The following is a 25,748-nucleotide window of genomic DNA, read 5'->3' as shown; positions in this document are numbered from 1 at the left end:
ATTTTTTTTTTATTTATTAGAAGTAAGCTATAAAGCTCCAGGCAAATATATAAAAGTTTCTGGCTATGCTTATGTAGGAGTATTGGGAGCGCTTGTCCAGCTGCGTACATAGTACAGTCCGGCAGCTGGAAATTGATTTACTGTAGACAGCTTTTACTACAGAGCTCGCAATAGTTAACATACCTATCACAGGATTCCTGCTCCTGCTGGCAGCCTCCAGGACTCCAGATTCCTTCCTTGCAATGATCCTTTTGGAAAGTTTTTTCAGCGAGTAACGTACACCGCAAATGCATGTGTGCAGAACAGTGACAGGCTGTGCTCAGACAAATATTGTCCTCCCATCTGCACTTTTACCTGAATGTCCTGTTCACCTGGACCATATAACACCTCCCAGAAGATATAACAGGATGTTTGCTTGATGACATCCTGCACCTAAGGTAATCTGAGCTTGATTCTTCTCTGAACATCTTGACAAAAGCTGTAGTTAGCATCAGACTCACTAATTACAGCATTCTTTTGTCATCTGCTTGCTTCTGGCTTTGGAAAGCCTCCATTTCACCACATAGACAACTGTTTAGTAATTTCATACAGAGATCTAACACCAAGATCCCGTACAGTTTCATATCATCATATGAGTTTCCAAATGACAGGAGATGTGATGCCTTTTCCTATGGAGTGAGGGCAAATAGCTGTTTAAACTAAAATCAGACTTCATGTGTTCCAGTAGACAAGAGTACTAGGAGAAAGGTGTAGCCTTTTTAATGCAAAGCTTTTCCCCACAAGCAAAAAAGTTTGTCAGCTCAGTCAAAGTAATAAAGAAACACAGCAGCTGGTCTTGCAGTACTTAATCCACTATTGTTCCTTTGATATCACAAGTATCATTATACTTAGCAGTATGCTTCCATTACTGCAGTTTTCTTTTAAATGCACAGCACTGTCACCAGTTGCCTAATGTATTATGGTCTCTTAAATCACATGTGGGTTAATAGAGCCAGAAGATCGAACACTAAGAAATAAAAAATAAAAAATGATCCACAGGTCTCAGGAAAAGTGCTAGCAGCCTAAAGGCAAGGGTGTGGTTTATCACACCCTGATAATGCCCAGCTGGCAAAAGGGACCCCTGTTGCCCAGGACAGGTGAGGAGGATTGAAAGCAGCCTGAGAAGGTTTTAATTTATGCTGAGAGTAGCCTATCTCATCCTGAGGAAAACCTAAACAGATTGATAATCTGGCCTGTAGATTTTGGAAACTGAGGTAAGACAGTTCTTTATGTAAATAGAGGGGGGTAGGTTTATTCCTTCCTTATCTTTCCTTACTACAAATTTTAAGACTTCTGGTAGTACTAGGATTGTTAGGTAAAATATATTCTTTCTCTTGTCTGTTTTAAGTAAAACAATATGAGTATAGCTAAAGTATTTCTGTCACCATCTGTACTGTCACAAAATGAAAAATGTTGTTTGTTACAAAGAAAACAAAGTGATGCTATGAAAGCATTAACTAAAACATAATTCCTTATGGTGCATTTAATAATGCTTGGGTGGCATGTCTTCTGAGAAAAGTGCTGGATGGTGTCAAAACACATTAGGTTCTTCACAAGGGCATAGTATGTGTACTCTTTATCGATCTTGTCTTTATCAGTAAATTGTGCAACAACAAGAGCTTCTATCCAAAATAATGAGGGACTCGAGCTTTTGATTTTTCACCAATAACTGAGCTAGGTATGCTGTCTGTTTTTTTGCTGCTTCTGTCACCTTCTTTCCAACACTAAATTAATCATGCAGGTGACCTTGCTGGATTTTATTACACGCAGCAGGCTGTATGAGCTATTGCTGGAAAAGTGTGACATTGCCCAACTAGTGGGGTCCTCTATCTATTTTTTTCTAATATGTTTTTCACTGCCACCTTCAAATATAGGCTATATTTCTGCTGTAACACACAGTTACTTTCATTTGACATAAGTTAAAAATAATTATGCTGTTGGAAGAAAAGTACAGTATAGTAAAATGTTCTCTAACTGCTTACAATCAAAAGAGCTGGGGGCTTTTTCATCCAGGCCTCTGTTAACTTTAAAATGCTGTTTTGCCTTAACTTTCATGAGAACAATGATGCTGAATGTAGGAGGCATAGTAATCTGGGTAACTTCCATCCCAAGACATGGAGTGAATGGGTACATCGAACTGCAATTTGATAACAAGGGGCTTGTAAAGATCCAGTCGAGTGTGAAATGGCACTGCACGACTACAGTATAGCCAGGTACTACTACCTGATTCCAGAGAACAGGCAGGAGGCCATCTGGAAACTCCAACCTGTTGGTCTAACCCCCTGAATTTGCCATAACAGTAAGGGACTAGAGTTAATGAGCCTTTCCAGCTTATTTTTTAAATTCTTCCACATTTGTGGATAAGCATATGGCATCTGGGAAGGTAAGGCTACATCTGTAGCATGGATCTGGCTTTTCATGCTCATGATGCATCTTGTGTAACTATGAATGCATTGTCTCACAAAGCTCTGTTCCTAAGCTTATTTTGGGAAGCATAACTGAACTCTGCTCCTGAAGCCCCTGAAAGGTTCCCCAATACTGGGTTTACTCTGTGCAGAGATGTAGTGACCTGCAGTGGTTCTTCCACCTTAGTGATAGAGCAGTACCTGGCAGGCTTGGAAACTGAGATCAAGGATCTGTGTGTGTGAGGGGGCGGAATTTATTGGGCTGTAGAAATTACACTGTCGTAATGCAGGAGGCAGGAGAAGGAACTAGTTTTCTAGTTGCAGGGATGCATGGAATTAAGCTTGCAACTTTACTTCAGTGTGCAAAACAGGAGGCAAATGAGAGATGAGGTAGAAAAGCTGCAGTCTGATACCCGTCGTTTAGTTGGGTTCCTTTGAGCTTTGGACCTTGGCTGTAGCAGAGGCTGCTGAGACCCATCCCTGCTGTTCAGTCAGCTCTGCAGATCGCAGCATCTGCCAGCCAGGGCCATCCGGCATGCTGATGTCCAGAAGTGGGAGAGGGACTACATAGCTCTAGTCAGGAGGAGGATGAAGTAGCAGTCTGCTTTGCCTTGAGCGTAAGACGTGAACAGCATCTCCTCCTCATTAAATGTTTAACGTAGTGACCCTAGTGTTTTCGCAGTACTTCTTGAATGTGACAGTTGATTATGGGATCAAAATGACTGAAAAAGGAGATTCAGAAGATGTTAAACCATGTCCCTTTAACAGGCACGCAGAAAGCTTTTTTCAGGTTGTAAAACACTTTGAAAAAGAAGTTAATTAGCATTTTCAAAGGACATCTGAAACCGAAGACTATTGGACAATGTGGGGATGCCAGCGTGGCCTGACAGCCTGCTTACAGATGCGCACAGCAGTAAGGATGAACAGAAACACAGACTATTTGCCTCCTGGCAGTAGTTATAGCACTGGGCAACTTTAAATCATAGAATCATAGAATGGTTTGGTTTGGAAGGGACCTTAAAGATCATCGAGTTCCAACCCCCCTGCCACGGGCAAGGACACCTTTCCACTAGACCAGGTTGCGCAAAGCCCCATCCAGTCTGGCCTTGAACACTGCCAGGGAGGGGGCATCCACAGCTTCTCTGGGCAATGTGTGCCAGTGTCTCACCACCGTCACAGGAAAGACTTTCTTCCTAATATCTAATCTAAATCTACCCTCTTTCAGTTTAAAACCATTCCCCCTCATCCTATCACTACATGCCCTTGTAAAAAAGTCCCTCTCCAGCTTTCTGTGGATGCTTCAGACAACATTCATTATCCTTTTGGAAGGGGAGAGCTGTATAATAGACTGGCACGCCGTGATCCTGATTAGCAGATTTTTAAACTTGAAGATCAAAAGCCTTCAGGATAAACTGCATGGGGAAGAAAGGACGCTGATCTCCTTGACAGGTGGGTGAGATGGGATACCAGATGCAAGATGCTGACTCTCTGGATACTACCCCAGGCTAGCCGGGACCTTTCCTGCACCCTGTGGCTGGGACATCCCTCAAGCGCAGACAGTGGGTGCAGCAGTGGCCGGTGGACCGCGGGCAACCGAGCGCGCAGGGAGCCAACGCGCCCATGGGGACCGGTTGGCCCGCGGTCCCCGGCCCTTCCCCTCCCCGCGGGCGGGCTCAGGCCCCGCCGCAGCCTCTCACCGGTAGGGCGGCACCGCCACCCGCCTTCCTCCTCCTCTCCTCCTCACCTTCGCCGGGCGACCCAGATCGCGGTAGCGGCGGCAGCGCCTCAGCCGCCCGGCGAGGAAGGACGGCCCGGGGACGGCGGCTGCGCCGCGCCGGGGGGATGTAGCGGAGCGGTGAGTGGGCTGGGGGTGGGCGGTGTGTGTGTTGTTGATTTTTGTTTTAATTTTAAAATTTTATTCATAATTTTTTTTTTTTCATATGCCGCCCATCTTTTGAAGGGGAGGTCGGCGCTGGGCGGCAGCCAGGCACAGGGCTCTGCGGCTCCGCAGTGTGCTCCGCGCCCTGCCCCGCCAGCCCGCCCATTGCGCAGGGGCCGCCGGCCTGGCTTGCCCCGCCGCCGCGGCGCGCAGCTGCCCTGAGATCCGTGGAGCTCAGTTACACCGACATGGGGACATGATCACGATGATTATTTTTCTTTCTTTTTTTTTTTTTTTTTCTTTCATGGCACTCTCTTCTTCCCTCCACTCCCCTTCATCCCCCGCATGGTCATCGTGTGCTGAAGTTACACTTGCTCTCCTGAGTTAACTCTAGGATTGATGTCTGTAGTCTTTTATGATTTCTCTTTGGTCCTCATCCTTTCTGCTTTTCTTACCATTCCATGAAAATGGCTAAAAGAGTAGCTAAAGTGTGTGTCGGGGCGGGGGGGGCGGGGCGGGAGAACAACACCTTTATCCCAATTCAGTCAATTCAACAGTCAGATCACAACAAGCTGGGTTTTATGACAAAGGCGTTTGAAACAAAGGAGCCATTTTAGAAACTGGAAATAAATTTATTTTTATGGCTTGCATGCTTCAGTAAATCCAGGGTTTTCATTCTTCCCTCCCCTCGCTATCCTAATTTATCCTAAAAGGAAGCAGAATAGAAGAAATGGCATCTCTTAAATCCTGCATCATCCCTATGCACTACAGCAAGCGTACTGTTTGCTTTCTGTTTCAAACATACCGTTATGCATTTTTAAAGAACATTATTTTGTGCTGGTAGATCCTTGAATAGTTGAAGCAGTTGAGTCTGCCTGGTGATAAGAACCTACTTGTCTCCCTAAGATGAGAACAGCAAAAGACTCATTATGTGCAGCATTTGGTAGGTGTTGCATACTTACATCTATTCAGCATTTTTAGAAAGCACAAGTACAGAAGAGACTTACTCATTCTTAGGAGAGCTTGTTTTCTCTGACTTTCTTAAAAAAATGCGGACCACTGCATTTCCAAACCGAACAGAAGGAATTACATCTAGAAACGTCTTTTGACTTGTTATCATAATTTGCATATCATTTTAAGCAGTATTTCAGCTAAAATTTATGCAAAACCACGTTGCTGTAGCAATTGACTTATCAGCAAGCCTAATAGAAGCTCGGAGACAGGAAGCCTATGATTTTCAGGACTGAAATCATGTGACAGCATCAGATGCTGTGTGTATCACTATAGACAGAAAACTGGCAGAAAACACTTCCAGGAAAGCACTAAACAATGGAAAATCAAGTAACAGAATACATTTGTTAACTTTCCTGCTGGTTCACTGATACACAGTGAAACATGTTCTGCTAGAGTAAAAACCTGCTAGGGCTAAGCATATAACCAAAGTGTCTATGAATACCTTTGCCTGCTCAGCTCTTGAGACAGGGCTTTATTAGCAGTGGGACGGATCACGTTAGCTGCACTGACGCTTGTGAACCCAAGAATTTGCTCTGATCATACATCTTTCTGTCACTCTTGCTGGGGAATTACAGCCCCTTGAGCCAAGCTGTACTTAAGCAGGGAAACTTCAGAGCTGTGTTGCATTAGGTAGTTATTTTGTTATCTATCATCTCCCCTACACAAACAGAGTCTTGCTGCTGCTTGCAGCAATGGAAGCAGAGGAAATCCTGTTGCGCAAATGCTAGTGTGTGTAGGGCTCCAGACTGCTGCTAGTATTTAAATCATCTTGTATTTTAAAGCTATCCAGAGAACTTGTACCTGCAGTTGAGCTGTGATCAGCTGTAACCAATGTTAACAAAAAATTCTGTCTAGTTGTACAGACAGGGCATAAGTGCTATACAGAGCCAGGCAAAGCTTTATTTTTCCCAAGGGGTCATTTGAAGTGTTAGCAGAAAATTGCAAGAAGAGCAAGCTTGGGCTGCCTGGAGATCAAATCTTATTGGATTTAATGCCCTCTGGTTCATGAGACTTTTTTTTTTTTTTAATTTTTTTTTTATGAACATCTGCTCAGCCTTCTTGATTGGAAAGCTTGTTTTGTTTGACGTTCCTTTTGCTCAATGATGTAGGCCAAAAGACTGCATGAAATGTGTTACCCTCCTTGAATGCAAGCTTTGGGAAGGAGACAAGAAGAGTAAACTCCAGGGTAAGGGAAAAATAAAACGAAAAAATGAGACCAATGTAAAGAGGACGTGGAGAATGGTTGTGGTGGTGCAGAACTGAGGCTACGGTTTGGGCTTAGCATCCTCAGCATCCACATAACATGATACGAGCTCAGCCACATGACCCTGAGCTCGAGTGCTGAGCTGTGCTGCACCGTAGGACTTTGCCAAGCCTGAGCCAGAGGTGGAAAACGCTGCTAGTTCCTGCAGGCAGTGGAAAGAGTAGTCTGACAGCAGAGGCTGTGGGAGCAGCTTCCTGAGTCACTTCTCAGTGGTACGTGGGACCTGTGTGAGCACTCCTCCTTTTCAAGGCAAAGCAAGCATTTTAGTGCTTAAACTGACCCTGTTTGACTTTGCCTTGAAACAAGTTATGGATATGTTTACATAAGCGATTTGTCTCACGTCCAGCTTGAGTATCTGACACATCCTTTGGAGACCTTCTCCAGTTGCCTTGTGGTGCTTCAGGTCTCTGAGCAGTCTCGCTACAAGAGACCTGAACTCTCCCAATGAAACTAAACCAGGAGTCCTGCTCTGGGAGCACTCCCAGTCGATTACTGACTCTTGCGTGAAAGATATTGGTTTCTTAAAAGTACCTCTCAGCTGTAATTGAGTGAGCAGTTCTCATCCACTTTAGCATAAAACCAGTGAAGAGCCCCACACCAAGTTTGTTAGCTTCAAAGCCTTCTGGCAGTTTGTTCTGGAATGCTATGCCCTTGTCTCCTGCAAAATGTGAGCAAACACTTCTCGGCTTTCTGTTACAGCTGAGAGGCCCTTCAAGATAGTTTCCAGCACTTATAGTGGATATAGTACCTGAGTGGAACTAAGTGGTTGGGCATAGTGTTTTTAACATGTCCTAATCTGTCTGCAGATCCTCAGACTGAGCACTTCATTCTGGTTCAGCCAGATGTACAGAGGAGCCTGGAGAATAGAGGAAATCCAGAAGGTGCAAAGACTGGAATTGAAAACAATGTGGAGATTGTTGCAACTTGTTAGAGCAGATTTAGGAGGTACAGGATACTGTGGTCCTTGTGGCTGTGTCTATAGGAAACTGCGCCTACCTGTGAGTGCTCCCGTCTCTAATGGTATTGTACCTAGTTACTTCACAGGAGTTTTTAGTCTTAAAAGACATGTCTAAGCTAATGTTTTAGCTGAGATGGAGAGTGTGTTTTTTGAATGCAAATGTCCAGTTTTCCCTGCTTTTTGGTTCTTTACCTCACTTTGTGGATGAGTCTTGGAGCACCTGAGAATAAATGGGAGGGGTCTGTTTTGGGAGCACAGTCAACTGCAACCTGGCATTCAGTCCTGGGGACCAGGCTGGAGCTGCTCTAGTGTGTCCGTGTCAGCTGTTTTGTTTAAAAAAGAACACTCTTCCCCTCCATCAACGTAGTTTCAATTTTTAAATACTTGGCACCCACTTTTTTCCTCAGCAGAGCCACTTCTGTTGGTCTGTGCTATGCACTGATGTAGCTGTAGCTCCTGTGGTAGGTATGTATTTTGCTCCTTCAGGGAAGGAGGCTCAAGCAGAGAGATTAAGGGACAGGACCAAACAAAAACTAAGAAAATAAGTATACGAGGTGCTATCGCCACAGCTCGCTGTGCCATGCTGCTAATTCACTCACAGTTAACTGGTGTCTTCTGAAGGTGCCTGAGGAAGAAAGGCTGTTTCTGTAAAGAATGCTTATTTGGGACTGTGTACAACTGGCTAGCAATTTCACAAACATAAGAGTTATTCCTTAGCGTATATACCATCTGCCACACGAGCCTGTATTGTGTGCCCGTGTCTGAGTCTGCCAAAAGTGAACCGATAAGTTTCATAGGACTCCAAAATTGTGATGCTGCTGGGATAAGCATATTGAACAAGGACTCCTTGGCCAGTTCAGACCGCACTGCTAACGAACAGAAGTTTTGCCACTGATTTTTTTTTTTTTTTTTTTTTTCAGTAGTCTTATTTATATATTTAAAAATAAATCCCTACCTTTCCTTGTTCTCCAGGATGCTTCGGGTATTGAGGCTTGTCCATGGTGTAGCAACAATTTGTTACTGCACTAATACTTGCACGACTGGGTGGGCACGCAGGTGTTAGGAATTGGACACCTTAGTACAAAGCAGTCCTGTGGTCATGGGAACTGTAGTCCTCTTCCATAGCTCTGGTAGGCAGTTATAAGACCAAGTCTCTCATTCCTTCTCCCACTATGCTTTTCACACAAGCCCACATCCATATAAACATTGGCTTGGATGTATGCCATCAAACAGGTTGTGCCTCTGAAACACTAAGATCAATGTGGCGTTTGTTAAATTTGGGCTCACTAGGCCTCACGCTGTCGGTGTTAAAGCAGCCTGAGGAGAACAGATGGATTGAAGGAAGAAAAGAGGAGTTCTTGCTGACCATTTGAGGAAGGGAGAGGAGAGATGGTACACTCAGAGGAAGATATGGAAAACAGGACATATCCTGGGCATAAATTAAGAAAAGGCCATGCACTCTGCCCCCACTGTTTGGTGGGGGACCACAATGATATCTCCAAGGATCTGAGGTAGTCATGTTCTTTGAACCTTGTTTGTACCGACCACCTGCAGTACAAGTGTTCTGGATCAGGGTTTGTTGTTTTTATACAACATCTTTGGAGTCCTTTAGGCACCTATATGCAAACACGATGCCCAAGAACTGCAGAACTGAGGTTTCCCTTGGAAGGAGAAAATGTTTTAGCGTCAGTCTTTTTATACTACAGGCTGTTTTAGCTTGGAGTGGCTTTTCTCTCCCAACCCACCCTTATGTATTGCATTGTAGAGATTTTTTTGAAAACTGCTGAGGGATGTTTTTCTTCCAGAGGGGGAGTTGAGTGGCAACAGTATGAGCAAGGGAGTACTCTTGCTCTTGTGCATCCTGTACATCCAGTTAACATCATATGGAAACCAAGCAATTCAGGACTAGATCTAAGCATGAAAGGTGAGATTGTGGCCACCATTCAGTCCAAAAGCCAACCAACCTACCAACAACAAAAAAACCCCCACTGAAAACAACCAACCCACTGAATCTGGAGAAAAGTTGGGTCTGCACATTGTGTTATATCATACAGGTTACCATCTCAAGGATGAGATCAATTCATATTACTGAATTATTATGGGTGTGTCTGCTGCAAGTGTTTCTGGAAACCTGTTTTATTTTCTTTTGTAAGTTTTTCTAACTATCACTTTACATTTATGAGGTAAAGGGTAGGACTATAAAAATGTATGCCCCGCTATTCTAAGTAGAAAGAGATTTCTGAGGAAGAAGACTTGTGTTGCATTGTGTTAAGAATTATTGTGCTACGGCAATGCTGCCAATCATCCTGTCCTAGTTTTGTTCCTGGCTCTGTTTTGTTCTTCTTCCCCTTCAGCAATGGTGTTGCAGGAAGAGTTTCCAATGGTCTTTATGCCTCTCCTTTGTCTTCTCTTCTCTTCCCACATTGTCTTCCCCCTCTCTTTCCAATCTTCTGCTATCAAACCTCTGCCAGCATCCTATTCTGTCTAAGACTGGGCACCTAAAGAAAGCAAACACCCAGTAAGACTGAGCCAGGAGGTGGCAGAGGGAAGGAGAGCACCGTGGCACCTCAGCCTTCCTTTGCCACTGACTTTTTTCTACTTGGTTGAGAAAGGGCGTCTTGTGCAATTACCACGGAAGGATGGTTCCTGGCCATGCCTGAAAGTGTGTTTCCTCAGTCTTGCTTACCAGCTCGTGTAACTTTATTAACCTTCAAAACCATTCTTTCCATCTTTACCTTTTGCAGATCTTGCAGATCTTCATCACCTTTTCCTTTTGCTTTGTCAAGGTAGAGGCGTGTTTGTGTTACTGTATCCCTCCTTGCTGTGAATGTCCCTGACACCAAACTCCATCTAAGCTTTCTTTCTCCACTGCTTACAGAAGTAGTGCTTGATTTTGGTGCTGCTTGGAATTAGCTTGAGCTACAGAAGAGTGAAGTGAGTCTAAAGACAGTCACTTCCACAATTGATCACAATCCTTGTTAATGGAAACTAAAATTTGGTAAGATATTTGTGAATCTTCAAGTTGAAGAGTCAACTGATGGCTGCTGGTACAAAGTCCTGTCTAAACAATAGACTTGGAAAGATGACCCTAAAGTGATTTTTTTTTTTTTTTTTTTTTTTTACCATATTACCATTCAGAACTAAGGCCCCTAAAGAAGGCCTTAAACCTGTTTCAACTGAAGCATGGAGTTTCTATGGGCAAATAGATTCTTTCTTCCACTTCTCCCCCCAGACACTGGTTAAAACCAGAGCAATCTACCCTGCACATGATGTTCTGGGCAGCAAACACATAACCAGAACTTCCAGCAAGGTCATGTACTTGGAGCTGTCCTGGTTTCCTGCCCTTTGGGATGCAGAACACCTCACTGAGCAGCAAACAGGAGATGAAATAGTAGGCCATGAAATCTGAAAAAAACCCCTGCAATGAGATCTTTTGTTCTCTTGACTGCAGATTAAGTGTGTTGCTCATTTATTGTTGTCCTTCTGCAGATTGCAGGACCACAGGCAGCTAACAGCTGGTGCATAACACTCACTATAGGATGCTCCGTTTCACAAATGTGGTGCTTCATGACATCATTATTCTTGAACCCTGTCTTAGGGAACAGTGCATCTGTAAAATTACAAAAGGACATGCAGAAACTCTTATGTCCCCTACTCTTACATGTCTGTCACAGACAGCTCCATGGAAAAGTTGTCGCTTGCATGCCAAAGTAATCTGGATGCAGTGATGGGAAAACTGGCCACCACATGAAACAATTTTCTATTAGATTGGTATGAATTGTGTCTGATCTTCACCAAGTTCCTGGGTAAATCAATTGCTTTATGCTCCTCTAGCCTGAAAGCATTGTCCAGCCTTTGTCCTGACACATCTGGTGTCCTTGTCTGATTTTTTTTTTTTTTTTTTTTTTTTTTTTTTTTTTTTTTGTCAGTTAACAAGGTAAATACGGAAGTCCTTAGTCCAACATGCTTTCAGGCTGATGCATCTCTAGTGTAATTCTGTTGACATTGCAGATCTGCATGTGGCTCATTGATAGGATGATGTTTCTTCCCCTTAAACATGTTGGGAATTGGTAGGGCTCTAAAGCAAATCTAGGCTTCAGCTAATTTTGGTAGCAAGTGAATACTTCATCTTTGCCTTTTACCTTGTACCCTTCTCTCATCTACGCAATGAGATAGAAACCAAGAAGGGAAGGCAAAAGTACATCAGTCATTCACTTTTGGAAATAGTCATTTGTTTTTTTTTTCCATGGAGCTTCTGCAGTGATTAGTTTGGGAGCTAACCAGGCAGCCTCTTTCGATTTTATGGATCCAGTCTTGTAGGATTTATTCTAAATTTGAAGGAATGTTGCTACAAAGTGTGATGTTTTATTTAGAACAGGCTTCCTCGCAGTACAAGCTGTTGTACGGTGTGTCTGGAAACAGAGCAAGTAGGCCAGAAACATTGCACTGCAAACCATGTTGGTGCACATGAGCCACTTAGATGATTGCTGTTCTCCTGGGTGTACTCATCAGGGGTCAAGTGGAAGTTCATAAGAAGTGGCTAAAAATTATGCCTTTCTATAATGCATGAAGGGGGGAAAAAAAAAGTTGCTATGGGTTGAAGGCTGTTTTGCAAGCGTGAGACTTCATTTTTAGCTGATAATATCATCTACTCTGGCCTCTTCTGGATAAAATACACTTTCCTCAATAAATAAAGTAAGCTTGTTAAGGATGGAAACATTATAGACAGAGTCAACACTTGGATATTTTGATTTCTGCTGAAGCTAAGCATCTGATTACACTTGAAATTCATGGTACTCTGGGGTGTAGAAAGCTTCCTCTCTGCTTTTTAACTTTGTATTTAGTATTAGAAGTGAAGTGAAGTCTTCACTGGTGACCTGAATTGACTTCATGCAATTTTTTTTCCTGAACATCTTTCAACATTGTAATAGAGCAGAGCTAATAGGCATTGGTAAAAGTAGATTATTACCATAGTTCTGCATGCAAAATATGTCTGTCTGCCTGTATGTCTCCTTTGTTGAATTTTTGGGATTTAGTTTGCTTTATAAGGTCAGGTACAGCCCTTCTCTTTTAAAGGACAGAGATAGCAATGAACTGTGGAGATGTTTCTGCAGTGCTGAGTTGTGGTTTGGTGTTACCTGTAGCAAACTGTAGGTTATCACTGGGCAAAAATCTACTGAGGAACTGCAGTGTGTTAACTGGATGGTGTTAGAGGTAACTGGCCATGTGAGATCTGGCAAGTAAATTTTCTGGAATCCAAATGCAGTCCTACCTGACTGCCTGTTACAGGCATTGTAAGACCCTTTTGATGCTTCCTTGTTTCTGTCTTGTATCTGTGAAATTATTTACTACTTTAAAGAGTCGGTAATGGACTGAATTGAAGTGTTAAGTTAGGACTACAGAAGTAGAGACTTTCAAAGCACTGTCTGCACTTGTGGGGGAAGGGTTTTTTTGTGCTACTTCCCCCACCCCCCCCAACCTTGCTGTGATTTTTAAGCTTTTACTCAGGGCTCTTTCTTTGTGTTGCTTAATTGTGTTGTGTGTACTGGTGCTCACAAGCTCTTCTAGACAGGACTAAAATTCACTGAATTTTGACTTCATGTCTAGCCTTTCCCTCACTCTCCTAGTGAAATACAGAAACATAAAATGTCAATGTGTGATGGAGATTAGGAGAGGAAAAAATCTTATTACCTGTGACAGTGTGACTGAAGTCAAGTCTTGCTTATTAGCTTCATCAATCAAGTGTGACGTTTTGTTCCAAGACTTTCTTCTAAAGAACGCTTGAAGCTGAATACAGCCTTGTCTTGAGCACATGGAAATGAAAATACCCTTCTGTGCTGAGATGTGAAAGTGAGCTCACACAAAACAGGCATCTGCTGTTGATCTTTGAAGTGGGTCCTGCCAGTGGCTGCATCTGTTGGTGTGAGGCAAAGCCACTTCTGAGCCAACACAGTGCAATGATCCCAGAGGTCTCTTCTAACCTGGTCGATTCTGTGATTCTGTGACCTATAAATGACTATGCTGCAATTGAGATGGTCAAAGATTCTCTGTTTTCACTGGGGTTTAAAATACATTTTAAAGTGACTTTTATTCCACCTTTGGGCATGAATGCAAGTTGGAAGGTGCAAGTAGGTATGTGGCTATTCCGTGGATTAGCCTCATAAACAATACTTGCTGAGAATTAGTATAGCTTGACCAAACTGGGGTCCTAGAGTCATTGGAGGTTTATTTGTATTTTGGGGTTTTGTGTGTTATATTGATACTGGCAAGACCCATGTAGACTCTTATTCTTGAATTGTAGGTCCCTTAAAATAACTTGTTTATGGTCGAGTGGTGAAGGCTTTTGACTTGGAGCAGTGGGGAGAGATGAGGTAGAGGAAGTAAACTTGTTCCATCCTCAAACTGAGCTTGTTTCATGGGAAACACTGCAAATTGTACAGGATTTTAGTGAGAAGTTGGTAGCTCTTAAACTAATAAAATAGCAAGGACTTGGGCACCCTGTCTATTGTATAGAGTACTTGGGTATAACTCAGGATATCTGAGATCTCCCCGTGAGAGTGACAGTGGGGGAAGCAGAGAATCAAAGGCTGGAAGGGACCACAGAGGGTCTCCAGACCAACCTCCTGCTCACAGCAGGGTCAGCTCTGAGGTCAGGCTTCTCAGGGTGTCATCCAGGGGGGGCTTGAAACCTCAAAGGATGGAGACTGCCCAATCTCTCTGGGTAACCTTTGCCACTGCCTAACTGTCCTCTTGGGGAAAAATTTTCACCTTATATCCAGGCTGAACCTCTCCTGTTTAAGTAAGTTTATGCATGTTGGTTTTCGCCTTCCTGCCCTGAACTGTGGTGAAGAGTCCATCTAAGACTTCTTGATGACCTCCTCGCAGGCACTGGAGGTGCTGTTAAGACCCCCCAAAGCGGCCTCTGCCCTGGGCTGAACAAGCCCATCTCCCCCACCCTCTCCCCGATCATCTCAGTGGCCTCTGCTTGTCTCTCTCCAGTTTATTGGTGTCTTTTGTGTATTGCTGGGGCCCAAAACTGGACAGTGTCTAAATGTGGTCCAAAGAGTGCTGAATGCAGGAAGATAATCCCTTCCCTCAATCTACTTACTGGCTCTGCTTGTGTTTATGCAGCCCAGGGTGCTGTTGTCTGTCTTTGCATCCTGCTGGCTTGTGGCCAGCTTGCTATCCAACTGGACCTCAAGGGTCATTTTGTAATGAATATAACCTATTCTTCCCCTTTCTAATTCTAGTTATCGCAGATTGGTGTCCAGGATAGAGAAACATTAACATTCACATCAGAAAAAAAAGAAAAATTGAATATACGGTAGCAAAACGTTTTCAGTGACATAAGGCTCAAGATTGTTGTTCCTCACAAATAAACATGCATAGGTTTTTGAGGTGAATGAGGGATAGGTGGCAACCCAGGATGCTACTGGAAAGAAAAGCTGCAACCTGAAATCAACATCATGATGGTAGTTGGTGGCATTCAGCTCAGAAGAATCTTCTTTGAAACTGTAACAACTAAACCTAAAAGTAAATAAATGAATGACTTTTTTTTTTTCTATGCACTCGAGATGACTGATGCAATTACTGCCTTCTGTTTCAAACATATGTCCTTTTTTTGTGAGGAGGAAAGTTTGGATGAACTGTAATCTAATGATCTACATAAACAAAGTCCTATATTCAGCTTGCTCATCTTAATAGTTCTGATGATTTGTCTCTTCAGCACAGCTATTCTTTCTTTATAATTGGAATGTAAACCTTCTAAAAATGTTTGCAATATGCCAGGTGAGTCATTAGCTTGCAAGACAAACCTTGTGAAGAAAACTACCTTGGTTTTATATTTTACTGTGCAAATATGGTGATTTATATTAAATAACACAACTCTTTCCCTCAGCTGTATCTGCAGCTTTCTTGAAGATGAACAAAGCAAACCCTCAGCTTCAGATAAAGAGGTGACTTTTAAGGCTTAATCTGGAGTTCTTTCAGCCTCCAGCAACTGTTAAACCTTTCAGATTGATGCATGTTTTGCCATACTACTTAAAAGATCATACAGTCACAAGAATTCAAATAGTTAATGTTTATTTAAGGAAAGCTTCATTTATATTTTGAGGCAGATCTTGCAATAGTTTTGCTGTTCTTTGTGATTGTAGTAGTACTGCTGCTCTTCCAAGAAAAGCTGCAGCTAGTTTTGGGAGGTGAAACTCCTGTCTGGTGTAAGATAAACTGGATGAAACTATTGGCAATGAATGGGTATGTGAGTGTGTTGTGGGAGGGAGGAGGAGGTTGATTTGTGGAAGTGGTGTGGCATGGGATAAAATCCTGCAAGCTGAGAAACTCGAGCGTATGGGAGATCCAAACTGCATCCTTGCTCCATCATCCTCAATCTAGAGCCTTAGAACATGAGTCTCTTCATACCAAAGAGCAAGCTTTAAACAACGGGCCAAGAAGTTTTCAGTGGTGGATCTGTGTTGTTGATGTAAGCTACTTCTAGAGAATTAATGAAAGATCACTAAGAAAGTCGGACCTACTTGTCTTTAGGCTTACTCCAGCTGCATGACTTAAGATTAGAAAAGGCTGAAAAGCTGCCTACAAAAGGAGAGGAGGGGAAGTATCTTGCAGGTTCCTCAGTGAGCAAATGTGAGTGTGTATAGCTTAAAGCTAGAATGTTTTCTTAGGCTGCAGAAAAACACAGTGGCAAGTTCACGTGAGTGAAACCATGTAAAAGCGCAAACTCAGGCTTTCAGAGTGGTGGGTGGGTGCTGTGGCCAACAGTCAGCTCCCCACGGGGTACCTGCTGGCTCTGGGCGTCCTGCTTCAAGTCTGGCACTTTCTAACAAAAGTGATGTTTCAAAAGTGCAGGAAGTTGAGTCTTCAGAAACTTGTATTTCAGTCTCCCCAAATCCATAACTGCTGTCAACATCTCAACTAAATTGTATAATTGTTGTGCTCTTTCTTTCTACAAGCTCACAAACATCCATTACCATGGCTATCTGTCACTTGTAGAAATCTTTTCCTCCTGTGTGTCTTCATTTCCCACAACTGGACCTTGAAAGCCTTCCTGATCTGCAGACATCCAACTTGCTGAGGAAACTTTCCTTAAGTCCCTCCCTGACCACAAATGTTTGGGTTTTTTCTAAGCACACCTAAGGGCAATTGACTGAAACTTTTTGGGCAAACTCTGAAGTGGTGTAACTGTTGTCCAAAGCTATAGCTGCTCTTCTTGTTCACTGAGGTGCTGTAACAACTTTACTGGGAGTAAAATAGAGTACTAGTTTATTTTGTATGGGGCTTTGTTTCTTTTTTCAGTTGAGAGAAATCTGTTACATTGTGAGAGGAAAAGAGGTTGACAGAAATTAGATCTTGTGGCTCTACAGGTTCATGAATAGTTGAACTTACTCAGCTGTAAGTTGTGGTAACAATCTTTTTAAAGAGTTTAAACACTGTTTTCTTCACAGAAAATCTTTACTGAACTCCCCCAAAGGATCACTTACGGAGGTATATGGAAAAGGGGAATGCTGCCTTCCAGTCCTATTTGTTTGAAGGTTACTGTAAATTCTTGCCTTCCAATTTTGCTTCCCAGTCTAGCCTGGATGTCAACAGCTTAATGCTGTGTGTATGTGTGTGCCCACATACATGAATTGTTGCAAGAATCGCAGAGCACGGTAATAATTTCTATCCCTGTACTTAGAAGATGACAGCATTTACAAGGCCTGTCTGCCAGACGTTGAAGTGAGCTTTTTACCTTATGAACCAAGACAGCAGCATAGACTCTCTGTACTTTTGTTTGTGCTGAAAGTCTTGCCTCCAGGTCTTGAAAACCTTCTTGGTAGAGTTAGGTGGAACTTCATTGCTTTGTGCTCCAGTGGAGGAAACTGCTTTTGAAGCCATAACCTGTCTATTAACCTGGTTATGGGCTGGGTCTGTGCCGTAGGGACTAACTGTTGAAGCCTTCGGGGTGAACTGTTCCTCTCCAAGCTTTGGAGGGCTTTGATGTTGAGTTAAAAGGTTGAGAGCAAGAAGAGTTATTCTTGTAATTCCAAGGGTGGCTTTTAAAGAGATCTGAAATTGTCACTTCTAACCACTAGTCATGCTTGTTGTGTCACTTAGTTATGCTTTTTCTTTGCAACCAGCAACCTTCCTTTGAGTTTAGCTTTCTCGGTAGAAGGTCAGGGATTTATGAACAGCATGTTGACTTCTTAAAATACAGTTTTTGAAACAGTCTAATTTTAAATGAGCATTCAAAATGAATTTATAATTGCCTGTAGCTGGTAACTGGTCTTGAAGGGAGACTGTCTGGAAGCTTCTACCATGCCACACTTGGATGAGCCAATTCTGGAGTTCAGGCAAGTGGAACTTCTCTTCCATTTAAAGCAGTAGTAAAGAAGCAGCATCATTTTCAGCAAGGACCTTGATCAGAATCAAGAAGAAGCTGACCTCTGAGGCTGAGGCCAGCACACACTTTTAGAGGGGGCTGATTTGACAGCTTCCGGCACTTCTGATGTGTTCCTTACACTGCTGCCCTTATGGGTCAAATATTGTGGTGAAGCTTCCTTTGTTCAAGTTGATGCTAAAAAGCTGAGACTCGACTCTGAGAATCTTTCACAAACTGTATCTTTTAAACAGCAAATTATTAGACTGGAGAAGGGAAGCAGGTTACATCCCCTCCAGTTTTTGCCTATCTCCTGTGCTCCCTGTGCTTGCTGTCGTCAAAGACCTATCAAAAGCTGTAGCAGGAAGTGTTAGAAGCCTGCCTACTGTGTTCATTAATGAGTCAGAGTTTGATGTTAGCATCTCCCTGCCCTTCCAAGCAGGTGTCACTGCAGCCAGCACCAATTACAGCTGTATGCAGGGGACAGCAACATGATTCAACCAGTCAAAAACAATATAAGTGAATGAAGCTTTCACAGTTCAGGGATTATATATTTTTAGCAAGATGTATGTGATGTAATCCAAAAAGATAGCTGCATTTTTCTGAACTTAACTGCTTGTTCTGTTCCTGTCAGTAGGCAACAGCATGATGTAAAAACTTGCAACTTACAAAAGGGAAAGAATATGAGAACAAGGTAGGGTAAGAAGATTTTTTTTATCCCATTGGTGCTTGTAGATCCTGCAAAAGAAAATAGATTTGAGGTTCTCTAGATTTATAAACTTGTGACAAAAGAGGCCAGATTTTCAAGGCCTTCAGGTACTTTTCAGCATGCTGCATGCAGTACTAAAGAAAAATGGGCTCTTAAGTGATTTCTTAACAGCGCAGCTTTCATTCAGGCCTCTGTACATGGTTTGTACTAGCACAGAGCTTGAAAGCATGGTCTTGTTCCCTTTAAGTCTTGCATTAAGCTGTTCTGGTAGCAGATGTGTTAACAGTACTCTGTTTTCTGGCAGTAAGTAAAGATGTTTCATTGCCTTTTACAGGATATGAAGTACAGTAATCTGAGAAGTCTGCATCTCTTAGTCAAATATTGCTTGTATGTGAATACTCCATTTTAGAAACCAGAAGTAAAGAGGCGGTGACTGGGAAGAGTCTGCAGTATGTGGGCAGGGTTGTATTTATGATGTTTCTTCCTGAATTCTTACTGTTCCTCTCCTCTACTGGAACTAAATGGTAACAATGAAAATTAACTGTAGGATGCCAGATCTCATAACGGATGGGCAACCTGGTCAGCTGTATCTATTTTAAGACCTCATATGTATCATTTAATAAAGCTGGTCACCAGGAAAGTTAATTACCTGACTTCTATAGTGAATTAAATCAGAACCCGGTAGTAGCTCTTTGCTTATATGTTACTTTTACCCAAGGTCTCCAAGTGCTGTTGTGAATTCTGGGGAGCAGAGGGCTTTTAACAACAGAGTGAGACGAGTGTCTCTTCAAAGTGCCACTTGGAAGCTGCTGTGAACCAGACAGGTGTTTGAAGAACACAAGAAGTGTTTGAAATTGTCTAGATTTTTCTTCAAGCTTTCTCACTTAGTTCTGGAGTCTTAGTCAAATTTTTGACTTTTCTGAAAAGAGACATGAATAGTATAGTCTGGTCAAAGTATGTGTTCAGGCTGAAGAATGTGAACAAATTATGATTTTTCATTTTGTTTTTATTGATATGAGATTTCTTAACATCTTTCCCATGTATTTCCATAGATGTTTGTTTCAAGAACAATTTAGAAAACTGAAGTACTACTTCTTTTTCTCTGTTAGTAAATCTCAATCTCAATTCTATTTCTACAGCACTGATATCATCTGCAAAGAAGAGGTCATCAGTGAACAATAGATTACGGCTTCAGCAACACAAACCAAACCATCACCATGAAACACTTCCTGAGGTAACCGTTCTGTATTTTTTTCAAAAGTATTAAATTATTCTAATTACTTCTGTACTGCAGTGAGTTAAGTGTTTTACCTATTACCAATAGTATGGAAGGTGTAAACTAGTTTATACTAGATTGCTTTCTGTTCACCTAGATTTCACTATTTAATTAAAGCTGGTTTAATTTAAAATTTCTTTCCAGTTCTTTATAGAAGCAAAGAATGTGGGAACTGTCTTATGGGATTGGAGCAGTGATGCATCAAATCAGTAGTGTCTGATATGTCAGGGGAAAATAGGAGAAACAGTAACATAGAGCAGTGCTTGAAAAATGTTGGGTTTCTTCGTTCCCATTCTTGTCTGCTGTCTGTTTTTTTGGAGTGGTACTTGTGAAAGCGGAGAAGAGGAGATGCTTGGTGAAGATGTGCAAATGTTTTTGAAGCCAGTTGTGCTCAATTTGGGGAGAAATGTCTATTACTTGCTCCTATGTATAACTTGCAGTTGTTTCTCTATAAACCAGGCGTAGTATGGGGGACTTGCAGACACCAGCTGTAGGTGTGGACAGTCCACTTTGTCTTTGTTCTGTAGTCAGTGGAGAGAGTTGAGCAATCCTAGAAACTAATACAGATCAAGAGCTTAATTTGTGTATAAAGCAATCAAATCATATTCTGTCTGTATGGGAAAAACTTTTTAAGAGCGCTGAAACATATGCTTCTCTATAGAGCATCTGTCACTATATTTTTCTCTCTTGTCAGACTGTTTATAGCAAAGAATCTTATATACCATGGATATCAGCATCATTACCTCTAGGCTGATCATCTGTAATGACTTTGCTGCCAAGCCAGCCTTGGCTTAAGCGTTTCTGTGGAATGTTTGGGTCAGTTTCCTCAGGTATCTTGAGCCAGCTGCAAAAGGACTCTGTACGCAGGACATACACAGGTTAAAAGTACAAAGCAATTATTTATTTGCTAACACCCCCAAAAGGCAGCTAAGACTTAATGAGCCATCCGGCTAAGCATTAGTGTGCTCACCATCCTGATAGGCACCGGGTCAGGAGGGAAAGAATTGGCCCCTGCAGCTCTGTGGCATGGATCCTGGGTGGTCCCAAGCCTTCCACCAACTCCATTAATGCTGGTCCGGTGACCTGATGGCTAACAGCTAGTCTGGCTAACATCCCTGAGGTGCTTTTTCCCTTTACAATTTTATAACATCTCACATTGGAGACTTCCTTCTTGGATCCTGCTAATGATTTCCACCTCAGCAGTCCTACCTCTATAATTTTTACCTTTCTTTCTCTGTACAGACTTGCTCAGCAGCCTGGCCCAAGGTCACAAATTGGTGCCATATGGGATCTGGGCCTTGAATCCCACATAAATGGGACTCTACCACCCAGTGGATGGGGTGGGAGACTCCAGCTGGGGTCACAAAGAGTGCTGTGGCTTGCCCCCTTAATGGCTTGGTATCTTTTGAGCATAACATAATTTTACTCCCTCCTGATGGAGAAGCTAAGCTGCTGACAACTTCTAAGTTGCCAGCTCTTCCTGGACTACAGTAAACACTTTGCTTCTCCCTTTAAACTGCCTGTTCTGCCCTCTTTTGGCTGTCCTGGCCCCTTGGTGCTTTTTCCATGTTGGTGACAGCATGCTGTTTTGAATATTTGGTTTCCTGAGGCTGTCTTAAAGAAACTACCTCCTACTTCTCTTCATGGTATTTCTAAAGACAGTGAATCCTGAAAGACTTGAGAAGTCTTGGTGGTGTTAGCTTCTCTTAAGTAGCCAAGGTAGATCTTCTGAAAAGCAATTGCTTATCTAAACAGCACAGTTTAGGACTTTGTCATGGAAAGTCGAGTATTCCAAATGCTGAACAGAAAGTTGGATTAAGGCAGGGAGGGGAGGGATACAGAGCACCTCAAATAGGAAAATGCTGTTGAAATAGGAAAGCTATTCTGTTTACTTACAAGCATCTGGATTTTCTTATTTTATGTTAGTCCTTCAACATGAACTGTCATGAGTACTATACTCCTTGTGTTTTGTAAATATAAAAGCAATATGGGGAGATTAAGAAATAAACTGGGGTCATCCTCAAAGAAAAGCACTTATTGGGGATAGTGAGTTCTGTTGTATCTGTTGTGGTTGCAGGTTTGTGTGATAGGGAATAAGGCAGTTTGGAGCTGCAGTGAGATCTATGTGCAAGACAAGGATATTAAGCCATCCAGCTTGGAAATCAGCTGGAAAATAAGCAAGTTAACGTATATTATGTCCCCTAGTGTTTGTCCATTACCACTAGCAGCAGCTGCCCAGGAGCTTGCTAAAAGCATCCTTAACTGTTTGTGAAGATCAAATGCAGGGCTGAATGTGGTGTACTGATAGCAAGGGCTGCTCAGTGGTAGAGTTTTCCTTGTTGCACAACATGGAGCAGTCACCAGACTAGCTGATGCTGATGGCATAGATTATTTCCGTTTAAAACCAACGTGTTTAGTTAAGTCTACACAAACTGCAAGTCACCTTGGTGACTGCAACATAGAAAATCTAATAGAACAGATGGAGAGAGGAGCAGGGCTTTCATCTCTAAAGTTGATAACCTCAAGTGCGTTTTCTGAGTAGTGATAGTAGTTTATGTGCAGCAATTTCATGCAGCAGATATTCACCTGGAGACCCAAGGAGCACTTTCAACAGTGGCTTTCAAATCCAGCTTGTTGTAAGAGAAGGCTCTCACCTGTGGGCAGATGCCACTCAGCTCTGAGTTAGGTTTGTTGTGTACTGGAGGCATGTTGTAGTCTCTGCTGCTACTATCGAAGGGCAAGTCTGCATATACCGCATCAGGGCTCTCTGATTGCTACTGGAGTTTGTCTTCTAAACAAAATACTGCAGATGTGAGTACAGATAATGAGGAATTAGTGTAACTTGCATGCTGCTTTTGATGTGCCTACTATTCATCTGTTGGACTGTTGACATGGCTTTTTATAATCAGCTTGACATTTTCTGTCTCTCTTTTGACATGCTGATATTAAATACAAAATAGACTGAATTGTCTTTTTTTCCTCTCAGACCTTTCCTTTTAAGATGCCCAGTTTAGTCTTCAACCATTCTGTGATTCTGTGGTTAGTGAGGTTGAAAAACAGCTCTGGAAATCGTCAAGTCCAACCCCCTTGCTCAAAGCAGGGTCAGCTACAGCAGGTTGCTCAGGGCTGTGTCCAGTCCCATTTTGAGCATCTCCAAGGATGGAGACTCTGCAGCTTCTCTGAACAACCTGTTCTGATTAGTGGACTCCTATAATTTAAAAATAATAACAAAACAAAACCAAAAAATACCCTTATATTTAAATGTAATTCCTGCATTTCTGTCTGTGCCCATTGCCTCTTGTCCTGTCCTTCTTCGACAGATGCTCCAGTCCCTTAATCACCTTCATGGCCCTTTGTTGGACTCTCTCCAGTATGTCCATGTCTCTCTAGTACTAGGGAGCCCAGAAATGGACACAGCACTCCAGATGTCTCACCTACAATCAGTACGATCCACAAATATATGGAGATTTAAGGGCCTCACATGAAAGGCAATGGAATATGTAAAACTTTGAACGTTGACTACTATTCCACAACTGAAGCAATTGCTTAGTTTTGTACAGGTAACACATGTACATCCTCATATTTAAAGGAAGTAAAAAGATGTTTGCTTCATGCCATTGACAACACTGGCTAAACTCTGTTTTATGTGAAGGTGATGAATTTGTTCCCACTGATATTTAGAACAGTAGACAAGTATGCAATATCCCTCTAAAAACTTATGGCATAATGTTTTATTGCTTTTGATGTGTGTGTTTACTTGAGGTGTGGGGTGGGTTGTTTGGTTTTGGTGGGGTTTTTTTGTTTGTGGTTTTTCCCTTTAAGACATACTCTGAAAGGTAGTCTTTACCTGTTGCAAAATGACTGGACTCTGAAGTTACCTATCTTCGCTAACAGTCACCATCTCTACTTTAACTGGAAACTGAAAATGTCATTGTAAAGGTAACTTAAAAAAATGTGTCTCATAGTACATTTCTAACACAAAGTTCAGCCATTGTATAATTAAAAAATACGAGAAGGCACATGTTGTGGTGCCATGTAGTAAGACTGCTTTTAATAAACTGAAGTCCTACAGCATTTGAACAATTGCAAAACTTCAGAATAAGTCCTAAATTGAATCGGTTGCTTGTGCAGTCTCGTTTCTCAATCTGGATTACTTCCTCTATTGCTGCCTTTCCCAGGACTGTGTTGCACGTCTGAATAGCAAAGAAAGGGGCTGTGATTACACAAACGGTGCTTACTTTGACATTTAGGTCTTTTATAAGAATATAATTTTTTAGACTGGGGGATCCTTGATGTAACAGACGTTCAGCTCTAGCTTTTCATCTACCTGCTTTCAACAGCTGCTGCTTTCCAGTGGAAGAAGAGAAGGGTTTTTTTAAACAGACAGTCCAGTACTTCAAATAATTCTGAATCAGTAAATTTAAGGGAGTGCTGCAGGCCAATAAACTGCAGGACTCTTATGCTCATTCTCTGTCCAAGGCGATGTCTGAATGAAAATAGCTGTTCTAGGTTTTTTCTTTCTCAGCTTGCTCCGATATGAATTATTCCTAAAGTCTGAAGTATTACTTACAAAATAATAAAACTGTTTCTCAGTGAAATACTTAATCTTTCAGTGCTTTCTTTTTTTGTAAGGTGCTTTTGAGGAGTCTGTCAGTGACACGTCCACTTTGACTGTAACTTATCTTAAACATCTGAAATAATAACAACTTGGAGAACCAACTGTAGCAGACACTTAAGTTTTTTCAATAAATCCTAGAAACTTGACACCTTCTCTTGATCTACTGCAAAACAGTCTGTAAGCACTAGCAGATTTTAAGCATAAGTTCTGTCTTACTGGAGTCACATCAGATAAAATGAAAATCAAGTCGGCAAAAGGCAAGAGCAGGGAAAGTGTGGAAAGCTGCTGTTGAAAACTACTCTTATGTCTTCCTTAGTTGCCACGGTGACTTGCTTTCATGTCTAAATGGAGAGATAAGGTGGATTTCAGTTGTCAAGTCTGCAAAGGCACAGAACGAAAAAAATTTATTGTGTTTTAAAGGAGCTAATAGCAGGTTTGCCTATGGCAGAAACAGTGATTGGTACATAACTTCTTGGTTGACCTTGTATACAAACTGTAAGTTATACAAATAAATCAAAGTCAAGTTAATTAGCTCCTAACAGGGTAGTGTCACTTGCTTACTCACCTATTTGGATAGCTTGTCATCCATAACTAATTTGTGTGCCCTTGACTTCTCAAGCCATAATCAGAATTCTCTGGAAGTAAATGTGTATGTGTTTAACGTTTTCCTCTCAGAGCTGACTGTGTCCTTCAGGAAAAATAGTTGTGTAAGAGTCTTTCCTATCCATAGGACCTAAAACAGGACATACAGGAAAGAAAATGATGTGTAAGTAGATTCGGTGACTTTTATTTCATTGTTTTAAACTAGTGAGTTGTGGGGCGGGGGGGGGGGCGGTTGGTTTTTGGGTTTGCTTGCTTCCCCCCCCTCAATTTTATGTCTAGTCACTAGCATTGGGTATTTAGTTGAAGTTTCATTTTACCCAAAGTATTTGTTCTGTTTGTTACTAGCTCTGAAAATACTAAGGTTCTGAAATTACCAGGGGGAGGGAATAAGCACCTTCTATTTTATTAGTTTCAAAAATGTTGCACAGTAATTAATCTCTGCTTCCCATCGTGTCAGTGAAATACCCCATGCTGCATTATACATACATCTTGCTATTTAGGTGAACATAGCTCACACAGGAAAGAGTTTCGCAGAAATATTAGACAACTTTGGAAACCTTTGCTCAGTTTTGCTCCTGCCTGTTTATCATGGAGAAGGCTGGCTAGAGCCA

General features: G+C 42.1%; 1 protein-coding gene across 2 annotated transcripts in view; it reads left to right on the top strand.

Annotated features, from left to right (window-relative positions):
• The first annotated feature begins 4,207 nt into the window (after window positions 1-4,207).
• The window catches only part of ELMOD1 (ELMO domain containing 1), a 46,209-nt gene continuing 24,668 nt past the window's right edge, over window positions 4,208-25,748 (top strand). For both annotated transcript variants that reach the window (XM_068424630.1, XM_068424615.1), the window contains exons 1-2: window positions 4,208-4,299; window positions 19,780-19,874. In XM_068424630.1, coding sequence (XP_068280731.1) covers window positions 19,858-19,874 — 17 coding nt within the window. In that variant the 5' untranslated portion in view covers window positions 4,208-4,299; window positions 19,780-19,857. The remainder of the gene's footprint in view (window positions 4,300-19,779; window positions 19,875-25,748) is intronic.

The sequence above is a fragment of the Nyctibius grandis genome, chromosome 2, assembly GCF_013368605.1.
Source record: "Nyctibius grandis isolate bNycGra1 chromosome 2, bNycGra1.pri, whole genome shotgun sequence".
NCBI lineage: Eukaryota > Metazoa > Chordata > Aves > Nyctibiiformes > Nyctibiidae > Nyctibius > Nyctibius grandis.
Note: the sequence above shows the minus strand (reverse complement) of the source record. Positions and strands in the feature narration are given on the sequence as shown.